General features: G+C 51.3%; 8 protein-coding genes across 8 annotated transcripts; 6 read left to right on the top strand and 2 right to left on the bottom strand.

Annotated features, from left to right (window-relative positions):
- Nucleotides 1-145: 145 nt before the first annotated feature.
- Nucleotides 146-2,197, top strand: COCVIDRAFT_107585 (hypothetical protein; the record flags this gene model as incomplete). The annotated part of the gene is made up of 1 exon (XM_014697972.1): nt 146-2,197. The coding sequence occupies one exon, from the start codon at nt 146-148 to the stop codon at nt 2,195-2,197; it is 2,052 nt and encodes a 683-aa protein (XP_014553458.1).
- A 1,164-nt stretch (nt 2,198-3,361) lies between these two features.
- COCVIDRAFT_107550 (glycoside hydrolase family 131 protein) lies at nt 3,362-4,410 on the bottom strand (the record flags this gene model as incomplete). The annotated part of the gene is made up of 5 exons (XM_014697973.1): nt 3,362-3,674; nt 3,790-4,084; nt 4,133-4,177; nt 4,229-4,312; nt 4,359-4,410. 5 exons carry the CDS (start codon nt 4,408-4,410, stop codon nt 3,362-3,364), a joined length of 789 nt encoding a protein of 262 aa, XP_014553459.1.
- A 1,360-nt stretch (nt 4,411-5,770) lies between these two features.
- Nucleotides 5,771-9,277, top strand: COCVIDRAFT_40504 (hypothetical protein; the record flags this gene model as incomplete). Its single annotated transcript, XM_014697974.1, has 6 exons — nt 5,771-7,236; nt 7,325-7,874; nt 8,807-8,882; nt 8,934-9,034; nt 9,085-9,150; nt 9,203-9,277. 6 exons carry the CDS (start codon nt 5,771-5,773, stop codon nt 9,275-9,277), a joined length of 2,334 nt encoding a protein of 777 aa, XP_014553460.1.
- A 452-nt stretch (nt 9,278-9,729) lies between these two features.
- Nucleotides 9,730-10,880, top strand: COCVIDRAFT_107540 (hypothetical protein; the record flags this gene model as incomplete). Its single annotated transcript, XM_014697975.1, has 3 exons — nt 9,730-9,925; nt 9,984-10,651; nt 10,716-10,880. 3 exons carry the CDS (start codon nt 9,730-9,732, stop codon nt 10,878-10,880), a joined length of 1,029 nt encoding a protein of 342 aa, XP_014553461.1.
- A 1,135-nt stretch (nt 10,881-12,015) lies between these two features.
- Nucleotides 12,016-13,972, top strand: COCVIDRAFT_107594 (hypothetical protein; the record flags this gene model as incomplete). Its single annotated transcript, XM_014697976.1, has 3 exons — nt 12,016-12,082; nt 12,139-12,691; nt 12,745-13,972. The coding sequence occupies 3 exons, from the start codon at nt 12,016-12,018 to the stop codon at nt 13,970-13,972; spliced, it is 1,848 nt and encodes a 615-aa protein (XP_014553462.1).
- An 857-nt stretch (nt 13,973-14,829) lies between these two features.
- Nucleotides 14,830-15,341, top strand: COCVIDRAFT_107625 (hypothetical protein; the record flags this gene model as incomplete). Its single annotated transcript, XM_014697977.1, has 3 exons — nt 14,830-14,877; nt 14,930-14,983; nt 15,036-15,341. 3 exons carry the CDS (start codon nt 14,830-14,832, stop codon nt 15,339-15,341), a joined length of 408 nt encoding a protein of 135 aa, XP_014553463.1.
- A 903-nt stretch (nt 15,342-16,244) lies between these two features.
- COCVIDRAFT_107580 (hypothetical protein) lies at nt 16,245-16,786 on the top strand (the record flags this gene model as incomplete). The annotated part of the gene is made up of 3 exons (XM_014697978.1): nt 16,245-16,289; nt 16,337-16,390; nt 16,454-16,786. 3 exons carry the CDS (start codon nt 16,245-16,247, stop codon nt 16,784-16,786), a joined length of 432 nt encoding a protein of 143 aa, XP_014553464.1.
- Nucleotides 16,787-18,094: 1,308 nt separating this feature from the next.
- On the bottom strand, nt 18,095-19,998 carry COCVIDRAFT_107639 (hypothetical protein; the record flags this gene model as incomplete). The annotated part of the gene is made up of 4 exons (XM_014697979.1): nt 18,095-19,148; nt 19,203-19,627; nt 19,681-19,793; nt 19,845-19,998. 4 exons carry the CDS (start codon nt 19,996-19,998, stop codon nt 18,095-18,097), a joined length of 1,746 nt encoding a protein of 581 aa, XP_014553465.1.
- Between the last annotated feature and the right edge of the window lie 411 nt (nt 19,999-20,409).

Here is a 20,409-nt window from a genome sequence, read left to right on the forward strand (position 1 = left end):
TCGCATCCTAACTATACTACCTACATTTCCAACCAACAACGCACTCGCAGATTTGAAAACCAGTGAATCTACTGGACCACCGGATCGAATACAGAACACAGAATACGGAAAGAGAACCATCTGCCTATCTGGGCAACCCTCAGACATGGAGCTTTCCAACTCGGAGAGGAACCCAAATGCGCCACTGCGGTTGCTCTCGCTCGATGGAGGAGGTGTGCGCGGATTGTCGTCACTACTTGTCCTCGAGACACTGATGGAGAACATTGCTTTGGAAGAGAAGAGACTTGGAAGGCGGGCAATGAACAATCATGAGCCACTCAAGCCATGTGATTACTTCGACCTCATTGGCGGCACATCGACCGGAGGAATCATAGCTATTATGCTTTCACGGTTACGGCTCGACTGCAAGCAGTGTATAGCCGTTTACAGCAAGCTGGCTGAGCAGATTTTCAAGCACGACCGATCTCTCAAGTTATTCGGTATGAAAGTGCCCACAGGAGCCAGCCGATTTTCCGGTGCCGTACTAGCAAACGCTATCAAGACCGCGCTCAAAGACTTGGGCTTTGACCCTGACGAGCTCATGTGGGACGAGGCGCTATTCGAAGAGGTGGAGGAGGCAAATGAACTACCTAGGGACAGCATCTGGGCAGATGCCGCGCCCGACTTGGTACTCACTGAAAGTCCACTGGCGACTATGAAAAATTCATTGGCTTCATTGGAATCGGGGCCACCGCTCAGTACTACAAGCACCACAAGGCCTTCATCTACACTCTACAGTTCAAGTCCGTTCACTCCAAAAGCCCCAACGCGAAGCCCTACATGGAAGCTTCACAAGCGGCAATCAGTCCACCGGAAAGCAAATGCAAAGGGCTGCCGCGGCTTTGTGCTCACCTCACTCAAGAACGCACTAGGGCTTCCAAGGATCCTCTCTACGTATGATCCAAACGACCGAACCACTCGCATCTGGGAAGCTTTACGGGCGACATCGGCAGCACCGACATTTTTCGAAGAAATGCAGTTTGGCACACCAAAAGTCACATACCTCGATGGTGGCGTGGGCTTCAACAATCCCTGTGCAGAAGTCGACTACGCAGCCAAAGCACTATGGGAGAACCGGTCTATTGGCGTCATAGTCTCAGTCGGAACGGGTCTCCAGAGTATTCCCAGCGTCAAGAAGATGGCCTCGTGGCTCCCCTTTGGTCTTGGAACCGACATCTCAATCGCCAGCGCACTCACCGGCATGGCGACTAGCACAGCTCGCGTCGACAACGAAATGAAGCGCATGTACAGCAACTCCGACACAAAGTACTTCCGCTTCGACGTAGACCGTGGCCTCGCCGACGTCAGCCTGGAGCAATGGATGAAGGAAGACGAAATGGCCAGCCTTACGGAACTCTACATGAACGACGGCCAACAAATCCGCGCCGCCCGCGACTTTGGCGAGCGCATGGCCAAACTCTCCGCTCTCCCCCCAAAATTCGAAATCAGCGCCACCCAATTCGCCGTCGGCATGTCTGGCACCCGCAAACTCGACGACTCGTTCAAACTCGTCCACGTAGACTTCAAAAGCGGAATGCCCATCGGCACCGGCCTCGACACCCTATCCCTCAGTCCCTCTAACCGCAGCACTTCCCCCACAGGTGAAGGCGGCCTCGCCCTCGACGACAACGGCCGCCTCCGCAAAATCTACCCTGTAGCCGCAGACCTGGACCACGACGGCCGTCGCGAAGAAGCAGCCGTATACCAGTGCCTCCACGCCGACAACATCTGTCTCCGCAGCATCAAAACCGGCATTCCCCAAGGCAAATACAAAGTCTCCTTCCTCGTCTCTTTCCACTCCTCCGACCACACACCCCCGCGCGACGTCATCTTCAGCGTCGGCAAACCATACGACGCAGAGAATTTCGCCACGCGCTTTGTCGACGTCAAAATTACTCCAGATGTCGCGGCTGTGTTGCTCCAGCCTGATGCTATTCGTGTGCGTGTCGGTAGTCGCCGGTATGAGGAGTACAAGGGAAAGGGCTGGGTGGAGATTCAGGGGGATATAGAAATTAATGTGGGCTTGGATGGCGCGTTGGGGTTCTTGGTTAGTAAGAGGTACAAGAAGGATGTTTTTGTTGATGGGTGGAGTTTTGGGGGCGTGAGGTTGGAGCCCGTGTTTGGGAGTAGTGTTGTTGGGAGTCCGAGGATTGTATAGTGATCATGGTTGAAGGGGGGGGGGGGGGAGAGGGAGGTGTGTTGTTTCTTTTTTTTTGGGGTTGCATGCTTGGTGTTTGCTAGCGTTCTTGTTCTTGTTTTTTCTTTTTCTTCTTTTCATGAACATATGTACAACGACATAGAGGTCCGACTGGGTTGGCTGTTTGTTTTATGAATAAGTTGGGAAGTCATGATAGTATTGGGCATTTTTATACAGTTTATGTAGTCTCAAAATGATCAATCCAGTTAGAATTTTACCTACCGAACCACGTGACGTAGAAGAGCAAACACAGCTTTTAAGTCGTGACAGGAATACCTGGCTTCATCGGCTTTTTCACTCTCCAATCCCTTGCCTTAAAAGGGCGAAGTGAGCACGGGGCTGGGGCTTTGCAGGGGGTCCTGTTTGACCTCACCTGCTTCAACTCCCCTTTTGCTGCCATTTCCCAATGTGGGATTTCCTTTGGTTATATAATCTGCCCTGTATCTCTCATAAGTTCTCCAGTCACACCTTTTTCTCTTTCTGTATATTCTGCCTCCGTCTCTGCGAAACTCTTACTACCCTATACTTTTGTTTCCTTTACATATATATATATACCTGATACCAGCAATAATCAACATGGCCCGCAACTTCCTAGACCTTCCGGCTGAGATGAGGAACCTTATCTGTGAGTATGTTCTCACAGAGGAGTATGGCCTCTGCTTCGAGACTTCCGGGGGTGTTGGTCGCTTGCGGTCAAGGCATCGGGGGGAGTTTGAGGGGTTGGAATGGGAAGACGAGGAGGAGGAAGTTGTCGACGTCGATAGCGACTAGGAGGAAACCTTACTTTTAGCACAGCCATATAGAAGTAGAACCTGATGAGCGTCGACGAAATGATGGACAGTATCAACAATGTTGGGAGCCCTATAGGCACAAGCTTATACAAGTATCAGGAAATATTATAGGACTGAGTACAATCTTTTTTTTTTAGTCAGGGAGAAGAGCGTTTAGTACAACGAGATTTTCGGACTTTGGTACAAAAGTGCCTCACTACCGTGTGTGTGTGTGTCGCTTCACAGTAGGTGACGTTACATTCGTAGATATCAAAACCCTATATACACAACCCCCTATTCCTACCCCATGCCCTCCTTTCTCCTCCTCTATTTCCCCAAACACAGCCCATCAACCTTAAGCCGCTGGACTAGCAACACTCGTCGTAATCGGCCCACTCTCCACATACGTGCCACTGAAGTACCAATCTTCGGCACCCGTGCCATCAAGTCCCGACCTGGGCAACCTCAGCACACCCAAATGCCAATCCGCACCGTTGGACGAGGTACCCGTTGAGAACGGGCCGGCGGTCTTGACAAGCGAGCTGTTACCGGTCGAGTGCCAGAAGGAGACTTGGTTGGAGGAGAAGTTAATCTCGTAAGCGACATTATGCCATTCATCGGCTTTGAGCTCGGTTTTCCATTTGCTCTGGCCGCTTACCATCCATTGCCTTTTTATGTGCGTGTTAGCATACTCGTTTCTAGTCTAGACTCGCTTTGACCCTGTTTTTTTGGAGAATAGTTTTGAGAAGGGGAAAAGGGGGAGGGGGTGGGGAATGTACTTACAAGTTGGTGTTGCTGGTTCCAGACTCGCCGCTAATCCAGCCGTATTTCAGCTCGGTGAAATGGGACTCGAAGAAGGCGATTTGGTGCTCGTTTGTTGCGCTGGGGACGTTTGTGGTGGAGCGCTTGATGGAGAAGTGGTAGAATACTGTGCCTTGGTTGATGGGGGCTTTGGTTTGCGGGATGAGCTCGGTGCGCCACATGTCGCTGTTCCATTTTGCGGTATTGTCGATGGTGATTTTAGCGCCTTGCTTGCTGCCAGTATCGCCGGAGTTTTTGTAGTTGGGAGAGAGGTTGACTGGGGGTGGTTAGTTTGGGGTGTGTAGGAGGTGCGGGAGGGATATACCATAGCGCGAGGTTGGGCCAGAGCCGTGGATGTAGTATTGGTAGTCTGGGAGGAAGGTTAGGTATGGCGGTTGTCTGAATGCGTAGGTGGGCTTACTGCCGACTTGGTTTGCCCAGGACCATTTATCAAGATCGGCGCTCGAGGTCATGTCGTTGAAGCGTCCATCCCAGAGGATTGTGCCTGGTGAGTGTTAGTGATGTATGAGAACATCGAGGTGGTAACGAACCCGCAGAGACAGCGCTCACGAGCGCGTTGACAATGGTAGCTTTTCCCAACATCTTGATTGTAGAGACAGAGAGAGTCCAAGGAGTGAAGAGACGAGCGTATTCAACTCAAATCCGATGCTGCTACATATCGCCTTCACAGTGGTATATAAACTCCATTCCTGCCCCGAGAACACAGCCAAAGCTTCACATCCATGTTCATAGTCCTGCACTTTAATATCCCATAAAGGACATCTGACTTTGCCCAGATTCGCACAACCACTTGATACGCGCTCGGTCATACTGCTACTCAATCTATCCGCCGCCCTGAAATGGCCCCGGGTGGACCTAGCGGCGGCCATACGGTCCGGGGGCACGTTGCCCTCCGTATAAGCCCGGGAACGGAGACGGCGGGCCTCATATTCTCGAACGCGACGATAGTGGCACGTGGATTCATTGCTAGTAATGTAGCGGTGGTCTAAGATGGGAAACATGTAGTCTCATTGGTAGGAGGGTGGTGATGTCGCAGGGTTGTCTAGATTAAGCTACATTAAGCCGGTGTATACCCCACAATTAGCTACTTTGAGGCTGGGGCTAAATGCTTGCGTCAAATGGGCGTCCCAAGTGCTATGAATTTGAAGAGCTTGACTCTGAAATTGATCTGGGGAAGGCTGGGCAATATGCAGCCGCAGAGCATATTCTTGCATCATTGCGATGGTATATTGCTCTTTCGCACTCGGCAGCCAGGAAAGCCCTGCTTCGTCATTGGGAATGTCAAGTTGTAATACGGATCCTGACTTGCATTAGATGAAGTCACGATATACCAGCTTGCGCTTCTCCACCATCACTGGGTGTCCATCTCATTATGTGAAAGAACTAGCAATATCTGGAGTGGTAAATCTCACTGCAGGCTTGCTTTGTAAACGCCTCATGTAAGTACCTCCACAAAGGCACTGTTAAGGGAGCCATTGCTGAGACTGAACAAAGATTAAAATCAACAATGAGGCCGTAGCAAAACATATATGGATACTGCTTGTCCAAAAGCTGGTCGCGAGCTGTGAAACATGCCAACAGATTGACTCCCGCGACAAAACGCCCAGTTCAAAATAGCTCCAAACTACTAGCAGTATCCTGGTACACGGTGACATCGAGGCTTTGTCGCGTTTGACTTTGTTTTAAGGTTTTAAAGTTTTGAAGTGACGACACAAGAGACGAGAAAGCTCATGAAAGTGCACGGACCAGGTCACCATCCTGTTGCCTTGGTGACATCACAAACAAGCGAAACAGACTTTCCTTGCTCCACCCACTGCTTACATACAGTACCAAAGTATCCGCCTGGACCGTCCCCTCCTACAGCTTTTCATACGGACACATCATCAGACGCCAAGACAAACAATTTTGCGTGTTCAGACTTCCCACATACTCTGACGACAAGATGGCGGATGCGCGTGGGGAGTACTGGTATTACGAAGATGGTGTGGATGCGAACAAGATCACGGTGCCCGAACTCCGCAGCATCCTCCTTCGCCACGGCGTCACTTATCCATCCTCGGCAAAGAAGCCTATTCTTGTAGGCCTCTTCAACGACATCGTCCTACCCCAAAAATCCCAAGTTCAGCGGGCGTATGCGCGGACGAAGCGATCAACGCGGGGCATCGTAGACGTACCTTCCAGCTCAGCCAGCACAGTGGATACAACCGATGTCGAAGACGAAACACTCGTGGCTCCCGCACCCGCGACTGGGCGGCGAACACTACGAAGAACCGGACGCGCAACGACAGAGGAGGCAGATGCGCCTGCACCACGTTCCAAAACACCTTCCCGCACTGTACCCGCAAAGCATAGCAGGGCTGCGGAGCCTGAGATAGACGAGCGGCCTGCAGCTAGACGCACGCGCAAGAGCGCTACACCTGCTCCACTCCCGCTTCCAAAAGAGCCATCGCCTGAACCAGAAGCATGGCACCGTAACGATGCGGCGAGCCCTTTTACCCAAGAAAACCCATTTCAAAGCGGAAGCTCTCCGGCGATACCAGACACTATCGCACGCGAGCGTCGAAGGCGGACCACAGGGTACAGCCAGCATGAGAGGCGCAAGAGTGATGTGCACCGCCGCCGAACAGTCCAACCCAAGACTGAACAAATAGACGATGGCATTATGGTACCCACACGCGGAACATTTGACGTTGCCGATCCCCGTACAAAGCACGAGGAGGAGGATACTGCAGACGCTGGGGAAGAGTTTACGCCCGAGGAGCAGCTCGAACTGGTGCGTGAGCGTGCAAAGGCCGGCGAGGTGGACATTCTCCCACCAAGAAAAAGACAGAAGAAAAACAAGGCTACTGGTACCATCAAAGCGATGGCAGGAACCATCCTCCTTACTGCTACAGCGGCTTTTGCTGGCGTTTGGCGACAAGAGAAGATCAATGTTGGCTTCTGCGGCATTGGGCGAGAGGCCACTGCACTTGCCGGCGTGGAGATACCGAGCTGGGCCGATCAAATTCTCCCGCAATGTGAGCCTTGCCCACCACATGCCCAGTGCTATCGAGGTTTGAACGTCCGATGTGATCCTGATTTCATCAAGAAGGACCATCCACTGTCACTTGGTGGCCTGGTGCCCCTCCCACCGACATGCGAGCCGGATAGCGAGAAGACTCGTAAAGTAAACGGTATTGCCAACAGGGCCGTGGAGGTCCTTCGACAACGCAAGGCGCAGTACGAATGTGGTGAGCCTGATGCAGAAGGACATCCCGTAGAAAGCCCCGAGGTCAGCGAAGTTGACCTCAAGGAGCAAATGGCTGCACAAAAAAGCAAGAGCTTAACGGATCAAGAGTTTAGCGATTTGTTCGACAGGGCTTTTCCTGAGCTTCTGATGCGTGAAGAGGTAGTTCAAACTACTGATGAGTAAGTACTCTTCTTTCAGGTCCCAAACCTTATGTGCATAATTTCTGACGTGGAATTGTACTAATCAGTTCCTCTTCCGTGGATATAGAACAACCGGCAAACGACGTCTTGCATCAACCTCTCTCGCAAAGCTCTCCCTCTCCTGTAGCGTCCGAAGATCCCTCCGACAGTCTTTTGAACGACATCTTCTCCAGATTATAATGTTCTTCCTGGTGATTGCTACAGGCTCCTACGGAAAATATTCGTATACCAGCAATCGAGCAATGGAAATCCGCGCAAAGCAGCTCGCCAGTGACGCTTATGACAGACTGCAAGACCAAGCTGCACTCAGCTATCAAGCGCCCGGTGTAGAAAAGGGCATTAGTATGACACAACTTCGTGACGACGTCTTACGCACTGAGTTTAATGCGTCTCGGCGGCAGAAACTGTGGAAAAGAGTCCAGGCGAAAGTTGAGAAGAATAGCAACGTCCGTGCGGGTGTCCGCACAACAGCTAATGGTGACGTTGCTCGAATGTGGGAGTGGGTTGGCCCTGTGAGGCGACTCGAGGATGGTCGAAGTAGTGGTGCCCGAGATAGCGGGCGCTTCAGTCTTGGTATAGGCAGTAGCCCTCCATCTGCTTCAAAAGATGGGAAGGATGCGAAGGATGTTCAGAAATGGGAAGAAGGCCGTCCTGTCTACTAGCATTCCACTTATGGATTTCTTTTGTTCTTCAGAAAGGCTTCATAAGTCGGTCATGACAATCAAGGGAAGATGGACGGGGAAATGTTTTCATTGGATTTGCTGCGTATGATACCACAACGATGAATTTTACTTTTTATTTGGTTTAACCTCATCCTTGCATGCCTGGATATTGAATATCACTACGAATGCAAGTTGATCGTGACGCCCTGAGTTTTTGTATGTGGCTGATGCGTGGCGCATGAGTTTTGGCTTACTAACCTAGCCGAAGCCCACACACGCTAGTAATATCGGCCGCCCAGCATCAACATCTCCAGCACTACCGCCAACCTTTTCGCTCATACTAACCACAGAGCAAAAATCCGTCAAAATGGTGAGTGCAGTATTTGCTATTTGAGATTGCGCAATACGACAGCCATGACACGAGCGAGCGACATGACGAATCTTCGACGACGATGGTAAAATTGCGGACCAGCGAATATCACAACAACATCGAATACTAGAACTGGCCTCGGCATGCGGAATACATGGTTCATTGGAGGGGCGGAGAAAGCATCACTGCGCTGAAGGAAGTCATTGGAAAGAATTGGGCGCAGGTGGTGTGGGTTGGAGAGGCGACAAATCCCAGTCCAGAGCACTTATGGCGTCCACGTCGTGCTCTATCGCGGAACGATTACTACAAGCCACAAATACCTTCATGTTGGGCGGCGCCGATATTATATCGCCTTTGACCCGCTTGCCCGCCCGCAGAGCCGCCTCCGCCGCACATTTACGATCCGTCAACCACGCATATAATACTCGCCTGCTCATGTCGCATGTTCAGCTGTCATTCAAGAAAGATAATATGCATACGGAAAGTCATAAGACAAATGCTGATTTCCGTCTTTCAGGTCAACGTTCCCAAGACCCGCCGAACCTACTGCAAGGGCAAGGACTGCAAGAAGCACACCCAGCACAAGGTCACCCGTTAGTGATCCATGCTCCCATACATTACCTTCACATGCTGAGACGTTGTAGAATACAAGGCAGGAAAGGCCTCTCTGTTCGCACAGGGTAAGCGTCGTTATGACCGCAAGCAATCCGGTTACGGAGGTCAGACCAAGCCCGTCTTCCACAAGGTACGATCGACTGCAATAGATTATGTGACATCGGCGCTGACAACACACAGAGGGCGAAAACCACCAAGAAGGTCGTTCTCCGTCTAGAGTGCACTGCTTGCAAGACCAAGGCACAGGTACGTTTCTCTATACACTCCATGCTCTATACCGCTACTAACCTGGAAATAGCTTGCCCTCAAGCGATGCAAGCACTTTGAGCTTGGTGGTGACAAGAAGACCAAGGGTGCTGCTCTTGTCTTCTAAGCGTGCGCCTTCTTTCTCTCTCTTTTGCTGGGCTCTCGGCGTAGTCTTCGGGCGGATGGAATGGACGGCTCTACCTTCGACTCAAGCAATGCATCAACCATCAGTATAACACGAATGAAGGCGTGTGAGGCGGAAGATTTGGCGACACAGGGTCACCAGCCACGAATTTACGGACTGTAACCTACATATGCATCAAATGGAGCTCGATTGAAGGGACCGCAAAACATTGTGCATCAATTCATTGACATGACTAACATGTGTGTCGCGTGTAATAGCCTAATCAAGCAGGTACAGTAGACCGTGGTTGAGATGTTTGGGAGTCACATTCCTACTATGCCACTGCCCCTCCGAACCCACTAGCGTGACGCACCTATCTCGCCGACGGCATGTAAACCCGGCTGATAGAACAATGTTTCATAACGGCGAAGAAACTCTCCATTCTGCATTCTACAATGGCTGATTCCAAGAAGACGGTCCTCATTATTGGCGGTGGTGCTGTCGGCACTATTGCCGCTGTAAATCTGGAAGTCGGCGGTCTTGCAACAGTTACCGTCGTGCTACGATCCAACTACAACGTCGTCAAGGAAAAGGGCTTTACAATCGATAGCTGCGATCATGGAACACTGAACGGTTGGCGGCCCAGCATTGGTATGCAGCGATTCACATCTCCCACTGCAGCACTTGTGTCGAGGCTAACAATAGCGAGTTCGCAACACCGTTCCCAACCTTGTCGAAGAGAACATCCCGCCATATGACTATGTTGTGCTCTGCACCAAGAATGTGCCCGATACTTCACCTACAGCGGTTGAGCTTGTCACACCAGCACTTCCCAAGAATAGCGGCAAGACGACGCTTCTTCTCCTTCAAAACGGTCTCAATATCGAGAAGCCTTTTCTCCGCCCTCATCCCAATGTTCCAATTCTTTCTGGAATTTCTATGATTGGTAGCGCGGAGCCTTCACCAGGGGTTATTGTGCACAACGAACCCGATAGACTGCTTGTTGGAGCCTTTCCCACTTCGAACATCAATCCCGCTGTTCCAGAGCGAAGGGCGGAAGAATTTGTCGAGTTGTACAGCAAAGGAGGAAAGACGGACTGCCAATACTCGCCCAATGTCCTATATGATCGCTGGAAGAAGCTTGTCTTCAACGCAGCCTTGAATCCAATCTGCGCTATTACGGGTCTAGATGACGGGCGCATACGCCTTGCTGACGGTGCCTTGGATGGTCTCGTCAGACCAGCCATGCGAGAAATCGTCACAGCTGCTAAAGCGGTATGCGGAGTGGAGTTACCTAAGGAGGTAGTGGAAGCTACAATCAACATGGACCCGCTAGAAAGCTATTTGAAGCCGAGCATGCAGCAGGATCTAGAAAAAGTACGTTTTTAGAGCGGTCAAGCTTATCATGTGTAAGCACAACAGGTAATGCTGACATTGATAGGGCAACTTTATTGAGTTCGAGAACATATTAGGCGAGCCGCTCAAGGCGGGGAAGAATGCAGGTGTTCCTATGCCCACTCTTGAGGTGCTGTATCATATCGCAAAAGCAATACAGTGGCGAACAAAGGAGAGCAAGGGACTGGTCGAGGTACCGAAGAAAGCTTGAAGTGATGGTGTTCTCAGGGTTCATTCATCCTTATGTTGGCAAGACTCGCTGTGAGGAAGAGCAATCTGTGGCGTCACAGGTGCGATGTTTGCACTAATTCACATCATATAGATTATAAGATTGTGAAGGCTACTATATCTTTTACATGTACCCCGCAGAGTGAAGTGTAGTGTAGTGCGTACGTCATGGAAGCAACAAGGTTTTCAGTAGTCGTAGGGTACCTGCGACGTTACCCTCCTGTACCAGCTTTCTACACAACCTTTTGAGCTATTATTCAGGGCCTCTTGCATGGAGCTACTCGCACCCTGTGGCCCACATGTAGCTGGCCTGTGCGGGTTGGGTACACCGATTCTAATGCAAACACAAGCGACACGGCAGACAATACGGTCTGTTTGCTCAACCTGGGTCAACATCCGCCCGCTATGCATGTGTTCATTCGGCCGGAGGGAGCGAGATGCGATGGAAGCGTGACTATCCGAGTCATCGCCGGGCAACAGTGATTGGACAGGCGTGGATTCGTGTTCCGTCGTGACAGGGGAGAGTTCAGATGGCAAAGCGGGTCACCGCGTTGCCGCTGCAAGGGCAAAGCATCTCTGGATGCAAAACCGGTAGAGGCGGAAGATCTTGGGCTCTGGCAGCAGCGCGAGGCCAGGATGTGCCAGGTTTCGAGGTGGCGGTGCAGTTCGGTTGGAGCTATGCTTGGCGAATGACGAATGACGGTGCTGGTCCACCCCAACTGGCTGCTGTCCCAGGGCGAAGAAAGCTCAAGAATCTTTTAACTAAAATCCACGTGAACCCTACATACTCACTGTCTCTCCTGTGACTAGTTCCTACGTCGCCTGCTCTCGCTGGTCGCAGCCACATTACACCTACCCTCACCGTCTTTGAGCGCCTTCAGCGCGCGCGCCTAGGCTTGGACTCTGCTCAGCCTCCGTATCACACAATCAGCTCCGCCAGTTGGCCCACTGCGCTGCCTGATATAACGCCAACACCCAACCCGGCAGATCCGACTATCAACCAGCCTTATTTTCAGCCTCCACCTATAGGAGAGCTGCACTCGTCTTCTCCAGGCAACCACTTTGCTGGTGCCAGTCACTCTATGCTTTTGCCAACTGCTTCGGCTACCGTGCCCGACATGGCAAGCAATGGAATTCGCAGAAAGGATACGACAAAGGGACCGCCGTTGCGCATCCTGTCCCTAGGTACGTGGTCGAAGCGCGTCTTCAGTATGGGGCGGGGTTGCTAACATATCTGACAGATGGTGGAGGCGTGCGGGGGTACTCCATGCTCATTATCCTGCAGGAATTGATGCATCGAACATTTGTCGAAATACATGGTCGGGCACCCAAAAGACACGAAGTACCAAAGCCATGCGAACATTTCGACCTTATCGTAGGGACAGGCACCGGCGGTCTGATTGCTATAATGCTTGGGCGGCTAAGGATGGACGTGGAGACGTGCAAAGACGTCTACGTGCGCATGACGAGAAGAGTTTTTGAAACGGACAAGACATTTGCGGGCATACCGTACCGGTCAACATTGTTCAAGGCCTCGAAGCTGGAGGAAGCCATCATGCAGTGTGTGCGCGAGCACACCATCTACGATGACGAAGGCAACGACAGTCACGAAGGGCGGGAGTCGCTGCCTATGACACCAGGGAGCGCCACGTCAGGCCGTATGCACAGGAGTGCCAGTAACGCCAGCAACTACAGCCAGATTGGCATGTCGCCCGTCAACATGCGCATCGCTGCCATGAAGTGGGGGAACCCACACGCTTTGCTCTACGACAATCGCGAAGAGCGCACCAAGACGTAAGTGCACTTTCTGTTCTTTTGCGAAAATCAAGTTGACTAACAACCTGCAGTGCTGTCACGGCCGTCTACAAAGGTACCAGAAAGTCCAGTGGGGGCCAGATACTTCTTCGCTCCTACGACTCGCGCAAGGAGCCTGCTATCGAACCCAACGCGACGATATGGCAAGCCGGTCGAGCAACTTCTGCGACTGCTTTGGCTTTCAAGCCCATCCAGATTGGTCAATCAGTCTTCCTTGATGAAGGCTCTGGCAAATATAACCCAGCACCTATGGCTTTGGACGAAGCCGTTTGCAACGAATGGCCTGGGCGTGAAGTTGGTGTCTTCGTCAGCATTGGTACTGGAAAACGACCGGAGGGTACGAATGCGCAGCAACACTTGTGGTGGGAAGGCTTTGTTTCTGGTGGCATGGGAGACTTTGCCGAGGCTAGGCGGAGACTGATATCCAAGATCGAAGGATGTGAGAAGACACACAAAGAGATGAAGGACCACCTCGCAAAACGACATGTTAACCAGGAGAACTACTACCGCCTGAACGTAAACGTTGGTGTAGGCGAGTTTGGCATGAACGAATGGAACGCCTTGGCCGATATCAGCACGAACACGCGCATGTACCTGGCGGACCAGACTGTACAAGGTATGACGTTGGACGCAGCCGCAAAGATTGCACGTATCCACTTCGCCAAAATACGATGGGAGCGCGCGGCCAAAGGAGAATCACCATTCTCGCCTGGTGCACAAGCACCGAACAAGCCTCTTCCCAGTGTCCCAGATCCAGCGCCCATGGCCGTCGAACTCCCTGCCGAGGAACTCTCACCCGAGTATTACACAAACATACACCCAGCCTTCCGGCCTCCACCAGCAGACCAGCGTCGGCCATCAGAAAACGACAAGTACCTGGTGGTAAACTCTGATGAGCACCCGCCATCGCCAGTCTCCGAAAATTACCATGACCTGATACATCGACATTCTGGCGAGCTTGTTGCCCCTGGCCGCCGCTCACATGAGCAATTCTCAGCTGGGCGCCCGATATCAATGGTCAGCTCGGCAACTAGCTGGGATGATCGTATGTCAAACGCACCGCCTAGACCCCCCAAGACACCTCTGCAAGACGGAAGACCCCCTCCACCTCTTTCAGGTGTGTTGCCCATGTCGCCCATGTCGCCACCTCCCGGTTCGTCATTCTCGAGACCGCCACCTGGTGCACCTTTACCATATCCGGATACGGATGGACCGCCTCCAATCGTCAACAAAGCGACAAAGCCGGATTATACGCGGTAGATGGAAAGTTGTCTTGTCTTTTTGGAATATGTCTGGACGTTGGAAACGACACCCGTGTTGTCACACTTGGCCATGGAGGAAATTCATGATGATGACGGTTCATAACTGGAACATGGGGCTTTTTCCAGGATGAAGTATGAGAGAATAGTTTTTGATACCCAGTCGAGTTTATTTTCCTATTTTTTAGCTTTTGTCTGTCAATGATTGTATGAGAGATTGGATTTTATTACGATTTTCATGTTGAATCTTTATGAACGAGAATTTTCTTCATTATCCCGTGATGCTGTGAAGTGCCGCTCATAATATTCTTGTGACTATCTGATTGACTTTGCGGTACTGAAACTCTGTATGCCCCTTACATAGACTCTGATTGATGGATAAGTTTAATATCTATGGACAAGAAACTCACGTGGGGTATAGGGACGGGTAGTGCATAGGACTTAAGTGCCTAGTACTGCCTATTCATGGGGTATCTCTAAGGTAAGGGTCGTGTAGATGCTCCTCCGCCAATTAAGAAGCCTTGCTACTCTATTGCGTGCCTACACACCTGCCATCCATATATACACTCTAATAGCTAGTAGCTAATGCAGAGTAACTGATCCTCAGCACTATCTCAGACGATATCCTTAATCTCCTCCATCTCCTCACCAGCCTGACGTGGCGCACATGCATCGACACTCACCTTCACTGCATGACTCCACCACTAGCGTCCTCACTCGCTTCACACGAGACATGCTCTCTCTCACTTATACATGTAGACTCAAAGTCTCTTAAACTTCTTCTTTTCTTCTCCAACCCCACAACCTCAACAATCTATCCACACCAAACCCCAACACAACAGCTACAGTCAACCCAAAATGTCCTCCAACGACTCAACTGCAAAAGGCTGGACCGACCGCCAACGTGTACGCCCTTCCCCCACCCCAATAAAACCCACAATCAGACTAACCAATGCAGCTCGCCTACTACTTCTCGCTAGTCGAGTATTCAAACGTAAAACTAGACTTTACCGTTCGTCCTCCCCACTCCCATTGTCCAAACCCGTACTTACACACCGACCCAGAACGCGCCTCGTCCCGAGGGCAAATCCGTAGGCGCATGCCGCATCATGGTCGACCGACTCAAGGGCACGCTGAAAGACGAGTTGGCTGCGTTGCGCGGTACTGACGCTGACGCTGGTGGTACCACGCCTAAGAAGGCGGTTACAACTCCGAGGAAGCGGAAGGCGAAGGCGGAGGTGGAGGCGGAGGATGACACGCCGGTGAAGCAGGGAAGGAAGAAGAAGGTTGAGGATGTTGAGGAAGAAGAGGAGAAGGTGGTGGGCGACAAGAATGAAGTCAAAGAGGGGGATATTGATGATGTCGTCTAAGATGGTACTGGGTAGGAGGTTTCAGCACTTTGCGTTTGCTACTACCAGCTCATCATTCAGTGTGGTGGCTTGGCACAGTAGGTAATGCACCTGGCAGGTTGAGGGCGGACGCCAACTATCAATAGTTAGTAGTTCGAATTCAACAGCCATTAAGGTACAAACCATGTACATTCCTCTTACATTTCTCCCTCCCCCACCCTTCTATAGAGAGTAGGTAGCTTTCTACCCCCTGTCTGTAAGACCATGAGAGGAGCCTATACTTGTAAGGAGGAAAAGAGAGAGGTGTATAATAAAGAAAATGTAGTTAGGACGTGCGTATGCGCGTAACAGGGCAGCAAGGCTTCTTAATCGGCGAAGGAGCATCTATAAGATCCTCACCTTAGAGGTATGCCCCCCTTATGAATAGGCAGCACTAGGCGAGCATATAAGCCTTTTTCATTATTCTTAATCTTCTTCTTTCTCTCCTACTTTACTAGCGTATTATTCTATATTTTAGGTTAGATGTAGTTGTTGCTATATGATAGGAAACGTTCTTATAGAGTAGAGTGTGAGTAGTTGGTAACTAGATAGAATATGTATGTAGGTGTAGTGATAGTCCCAAAGTTGATTTTAGGCGGACTATCGATGAAAGTAAGATTCAATTAGAATTCTACGTGAGAGACGGAAGTGTGAGGCTGAAATTCTCGTTCTGTAGGGTGCTAGCGGTGCCTAGTCCGTTGCTCTAGTTACATGGTGAGAGTGAGGTCCGTTTGTCAACAATTTTGAACAGTGGGTCTTCACCTAGACACACACACTCTCTCTATCACCTACATACAAATTCAAAGTCTATTAAACCTCTTCTTCTTTCTCCAACCCCACAATCTTCACATCCACAAGCTTAACCAACTATTCACCATCTACACCATGGACGACGCCAATAATCCCAAGGGATGGACCGATCATGAGATCGTAAGCGCAAACACCTTGACAAAGGGCAACGCTAACATCCCAACCAGCTCTCCAGTCTCTTGTACCTCATCCAAAAGGACAACATCACTCTTGATTGGGATGTACGTACCCAAGCCCACAAAGAAACACAGCACGCACAGAAAGCCCAAGCTAACGCATCACAGGGAGGTCTCTACGCTGCTGGCCGCACTGCCAGTGGCTTCAAGCAGAAGACCAACAAGCTCATCAGGGCATTCAGGCCAGAGTGGGATGCTATGGCATCTGGTGCACCCGTCCCTCAGGCCACTCCCAAGAAGGCATCTGCTACTACTCCTCGCAAGCGCAAGTCCAAGACCGATCAGGAGGACGGCGAGGATGCCCCTCCAAGTGTCAAGAAGCCGCGTGCTAGGCCGAGCAAGAAGGTTGCTACGCCCAAGAGTGAGGATGACGAAGCAGACTTGGACGTCAAGGCCGAGCCAAAGGAGGAGGAGGATAAGGAGATCGATGCGGAGGTTTGAAGCGTTCGGCTATCGCGAAAGGCAATTGAGCGTTTCGTGCAGAGTAGTAGTCGCTGACTCTCAATGTGAGAAGAGGGCGCGTAGGTTCCACCTTTGATCATTCAAATGCGCAATGCTCATAAAGCTACTCACTTATGCGCTCGTAAGAATCATTAGTAAAAGCTATCAACTACTACTCACACTCCACTCTATAAAAACGTTTCCCTATTATAAAACCCTAATATAGCAACAACAACAACAACTACTACATCCAACCCTAAAAATAATAGCATGGCACGCTAGTGAAGCAGGAGACGAACAAGGTTAAGGATTGTTAAAGAGGAGAAGGTAATGTCTGACAAGGACAAAATCAAGGTAGTAAAGATTGAGAATATCGTCTAGTACTAAGATGGTGCTAGTATGTCGGAATATTTAGTCACTGCGTTTGCTCCCCAGCTTATTGTTTAGAGTCCCATCCTCCCTCCCCTTCCATCCCGCAGAACCACCATAAAACCCCTCCCCAAATAGGAAAAGTCTCCTTTTCTGCAACATGGCGGTGGGGGGGGGGGAGGGGAGGCAAAAAAAAAGGCACCAGTGCGCCCTTTTTTTTCACCTCCCGTGCTCAAACCACCCACCCCGGTCCCATCCCGCAGATACACCGGTAAAGGCCAGACCAAGCCGCAAGTAAGCGGTGGGACTTGGGTCCGGGGTGTGTGTGTGTGTTTGCGCGGGCCTTCCCGTTAGTGGTTACGCGGGTGGGAAGTAAGTAGTGGGATGTGGCTTGCTGCCGTGTTATGGGCATGGGTGAGATTATGGGTTTTTGGGTTAGTTGGAGAACTGGGGGGAGAGCTAGTAGATCGGCATTCCAGAACACTGGGAAGAATAGAAATGCACCTGGGGTTGAGGAGTATTTGGGGCAAGTATGTTGAGGACATGGTGCATGTATGGCTCTCTGCTCGAGATGGGGGACGGCAATCTCAGTAGAATTCCCATCCAACGACAGTGAATCACATAAGTCGCACCTCACATTCAAAGGATACTTTATAAACTCTAAACTTATTGCATTCTTGCCCTTTTTTGGTGTGCCCGGCTACACCGAGTAGAGAAATATCTACATGTACTACGTGTCCTGTGAGAGATAGGAAGCCATGAAATAGTAGGGTATCGAAACCATTCTAGTCCCTCGCCTAAGGAAAAGGAGGAAAACTTAGTGTCCCAATCTCCTTGGTGCCCAAATACTGTGACGACCGAAACAAGGAAAAAAAAGAAGACATATTCAGCGATTAAAAATGTTGGCGCCAGAAATGTGTTGAAAGAAGACGAGGAAGACTACAAGTGAGCAATGCCGTTGGTGACCTCAGACACGCCAACGTGGGTGCCGTTGAGCTTCTCGTTTGAGACGAGTTGTGATAGCTTGCGGTCAAAGTATTGGTTCTCAGTGTGTGGGTCGTACATGCTCTTCTTGATGTAGTCGTCGAGCTGCTCGTCGCTCATATCGCGTAGCTCAACGGTACGGTCAACACCGTTCTTTTGAGCAGCGCGGATAACACCACGGGTGACAACGACAGAGACTTCGCGGATACGGCGAATGTCAGGGTACAACCAGCCATCGGCAACCTCTTGCCTGTTCAAGGAGGTAGAGAGGTACTCGGCGGAAGCGTAGATCATGTCTTGTGTGATAGAAACAGCCTTGGAAAGAATGGCGCCAAGTCCGATACCTGGGAACACATACATGTTGTTTCCCTGGCCCGGGGTGAGCAGCTTGCCATTGTACTCCATTGCTGGGAAAGGAGAGCCAGATGCGAAGAGACAGCGGCCCTCAGTGGCAAGGACGGCCTCCTCGAATGTGCACTCAGACTTGCTGGAAGGGTTGGAGAGGGGGAAGATGATGGGGTGGTTGTTTAGCGAAGCCATCTTCTCGAGAATGTCCTTGTTGAATGCACCACCAATTGTTGACAGACCCATGAGGATGGTGGGCTGTACGTAGTCAATGAGGCGGCTAAGCGACTGGTATTGGCGGCCGTTGTTGTCGTCACGGGCGAAGTAGACCTTGTGGTCAGCGAGCTTGTCGCCACGGTCAAGGGTGACAAGTCCGTTTGAGTCGACGAACCAGAACTTGCGGCGAGCCTCCTCTTCTGTCAGACCCTCCTTGATGAAGTACTCAACAATCTGCTTGGCGACACCGACACCAGCACTTCCGGCGCCCAAGAAAATAGCCTTGTGGTCCTTTGCTGGGACACCAGAGGCCCTGACGGCATTGATGAAGCCACCAACAATGACGGCACCAGTACCCTGGACGTCATCGTTGAACATGGAGTATTGGTTCTGGTAGCGTTCTAGGGCGGGGAAGGGGTTCTTGAAATCCTCGAATTGAATAACAATGCTGGGGTACTGTTAGTATTTTTGCAGATGAGTCAGAAAAAGGACTACTACGTACCTGGGCCATCGGTCGGTAAGGGCGACCATGAGCTCGTCGAGGAATTCCTTTTCTTGCTCGGGGGTAACCTTGGGCATCCTGGAACCCATGTATAGAGGGTCCTCACGGAGGGCCTTGTTGTTGGTTCCCAAATCGAGAGTGAGGGGGAGAGTGCTGTCGGGCTTGATACCAGCGCAAGCCGTGTAGAGAGCAAGTTTGCCGACGGGAATGCCCATGCCGTTGACACCAAGGTCACCAAGACCGAGGATACGGGAACCATCAGTAAGGACAGTGATGTCGACCTCGTGTGGCCAGTTGTCGAGGATCTTGCGGAGGTTGCCGCGGTCGCTCCATGAGAGGTACATGCCCTCGGGTTGGGTCCAGATCTCGTGCCATCGTAAGCAGGCCTCGCCGACGGTCGGGGTGTAGATGAGAGGAGTCAATTCCTGGGTATGTGTCAGTTGTGACTCTGCACAGATTGTAGGTGGCATTTGCTCACCTTGATGTTCTCGCCGAGAAGTCTGTAGAAGAGGTGGACGTTGGTGGCTCGGAGGTGGACGAGGTACTGGAATTTCTCGAGGGGAGTGGGCTTCATGGCAAGGAGGCGAAGGCCTGTGGGAGAGTTAGCAATTGCAGTCTAGAGGGTATGATAGTGCAACTCACATCGGTCGGTCTGGACATCGTAGCTCTCGACGGCTGGAGGGGTGAGGCCGTAGGTGCCGAGACTGCGGCGGACGTCTGGGGTGTATGACATGTCATAGTCGCCCGAAGTTGTGGTCAACTTGCGGGCGTAGCTGGGGCGAGTGGCAGAAGGCATATTGTGAGTGGCAACTGTAGCCATGTATCGAAGGGAGGGTTTAGGGATTGAAGAGCGGAAGGCTTGAGCAGGAGCCGTCAGTTTTATAAGCGACCTGAATCGGTGCATTGAGATGGGATGAAACTTCCGTCGGCAATTGAAAAAAGATGTCAGGGAAATAGGCCGCCTGGGGCGTGCGGAGGATTGGGGCTACATAACGAATAGCCTATCGGGAGGGGTCTGGGGTCCGCAAGAGACACTGTGAGGAGATCCGTTCTCGCCGTCAAGGTGTGTGTGTAGGGGAAGCATAGACCAACCCGTTGCGTTGGTCAGCCTGTAACCATCACGCCAGTCGTATTCTCCCCATCCCCAACCCTACCCACCCTTGCTCCCGCCATGCTGAGCGCCGGCATCTTGCCCGTCTAACGGCCA

This window comes from Bipolaris victoriae, assembly GCF_000527765.1.
Source record: "Bipolaris victoriae FI3 unplaced genomic scaffold scaffold_86, whole genome shotgun sequence".
Lineage (NCBI taxonomy): Eukaryota > Fungi > Ascomycota > Dothideomycetes > Pleosporales > Pleosporaceae > Bipolaris > Bipolaris victoriae.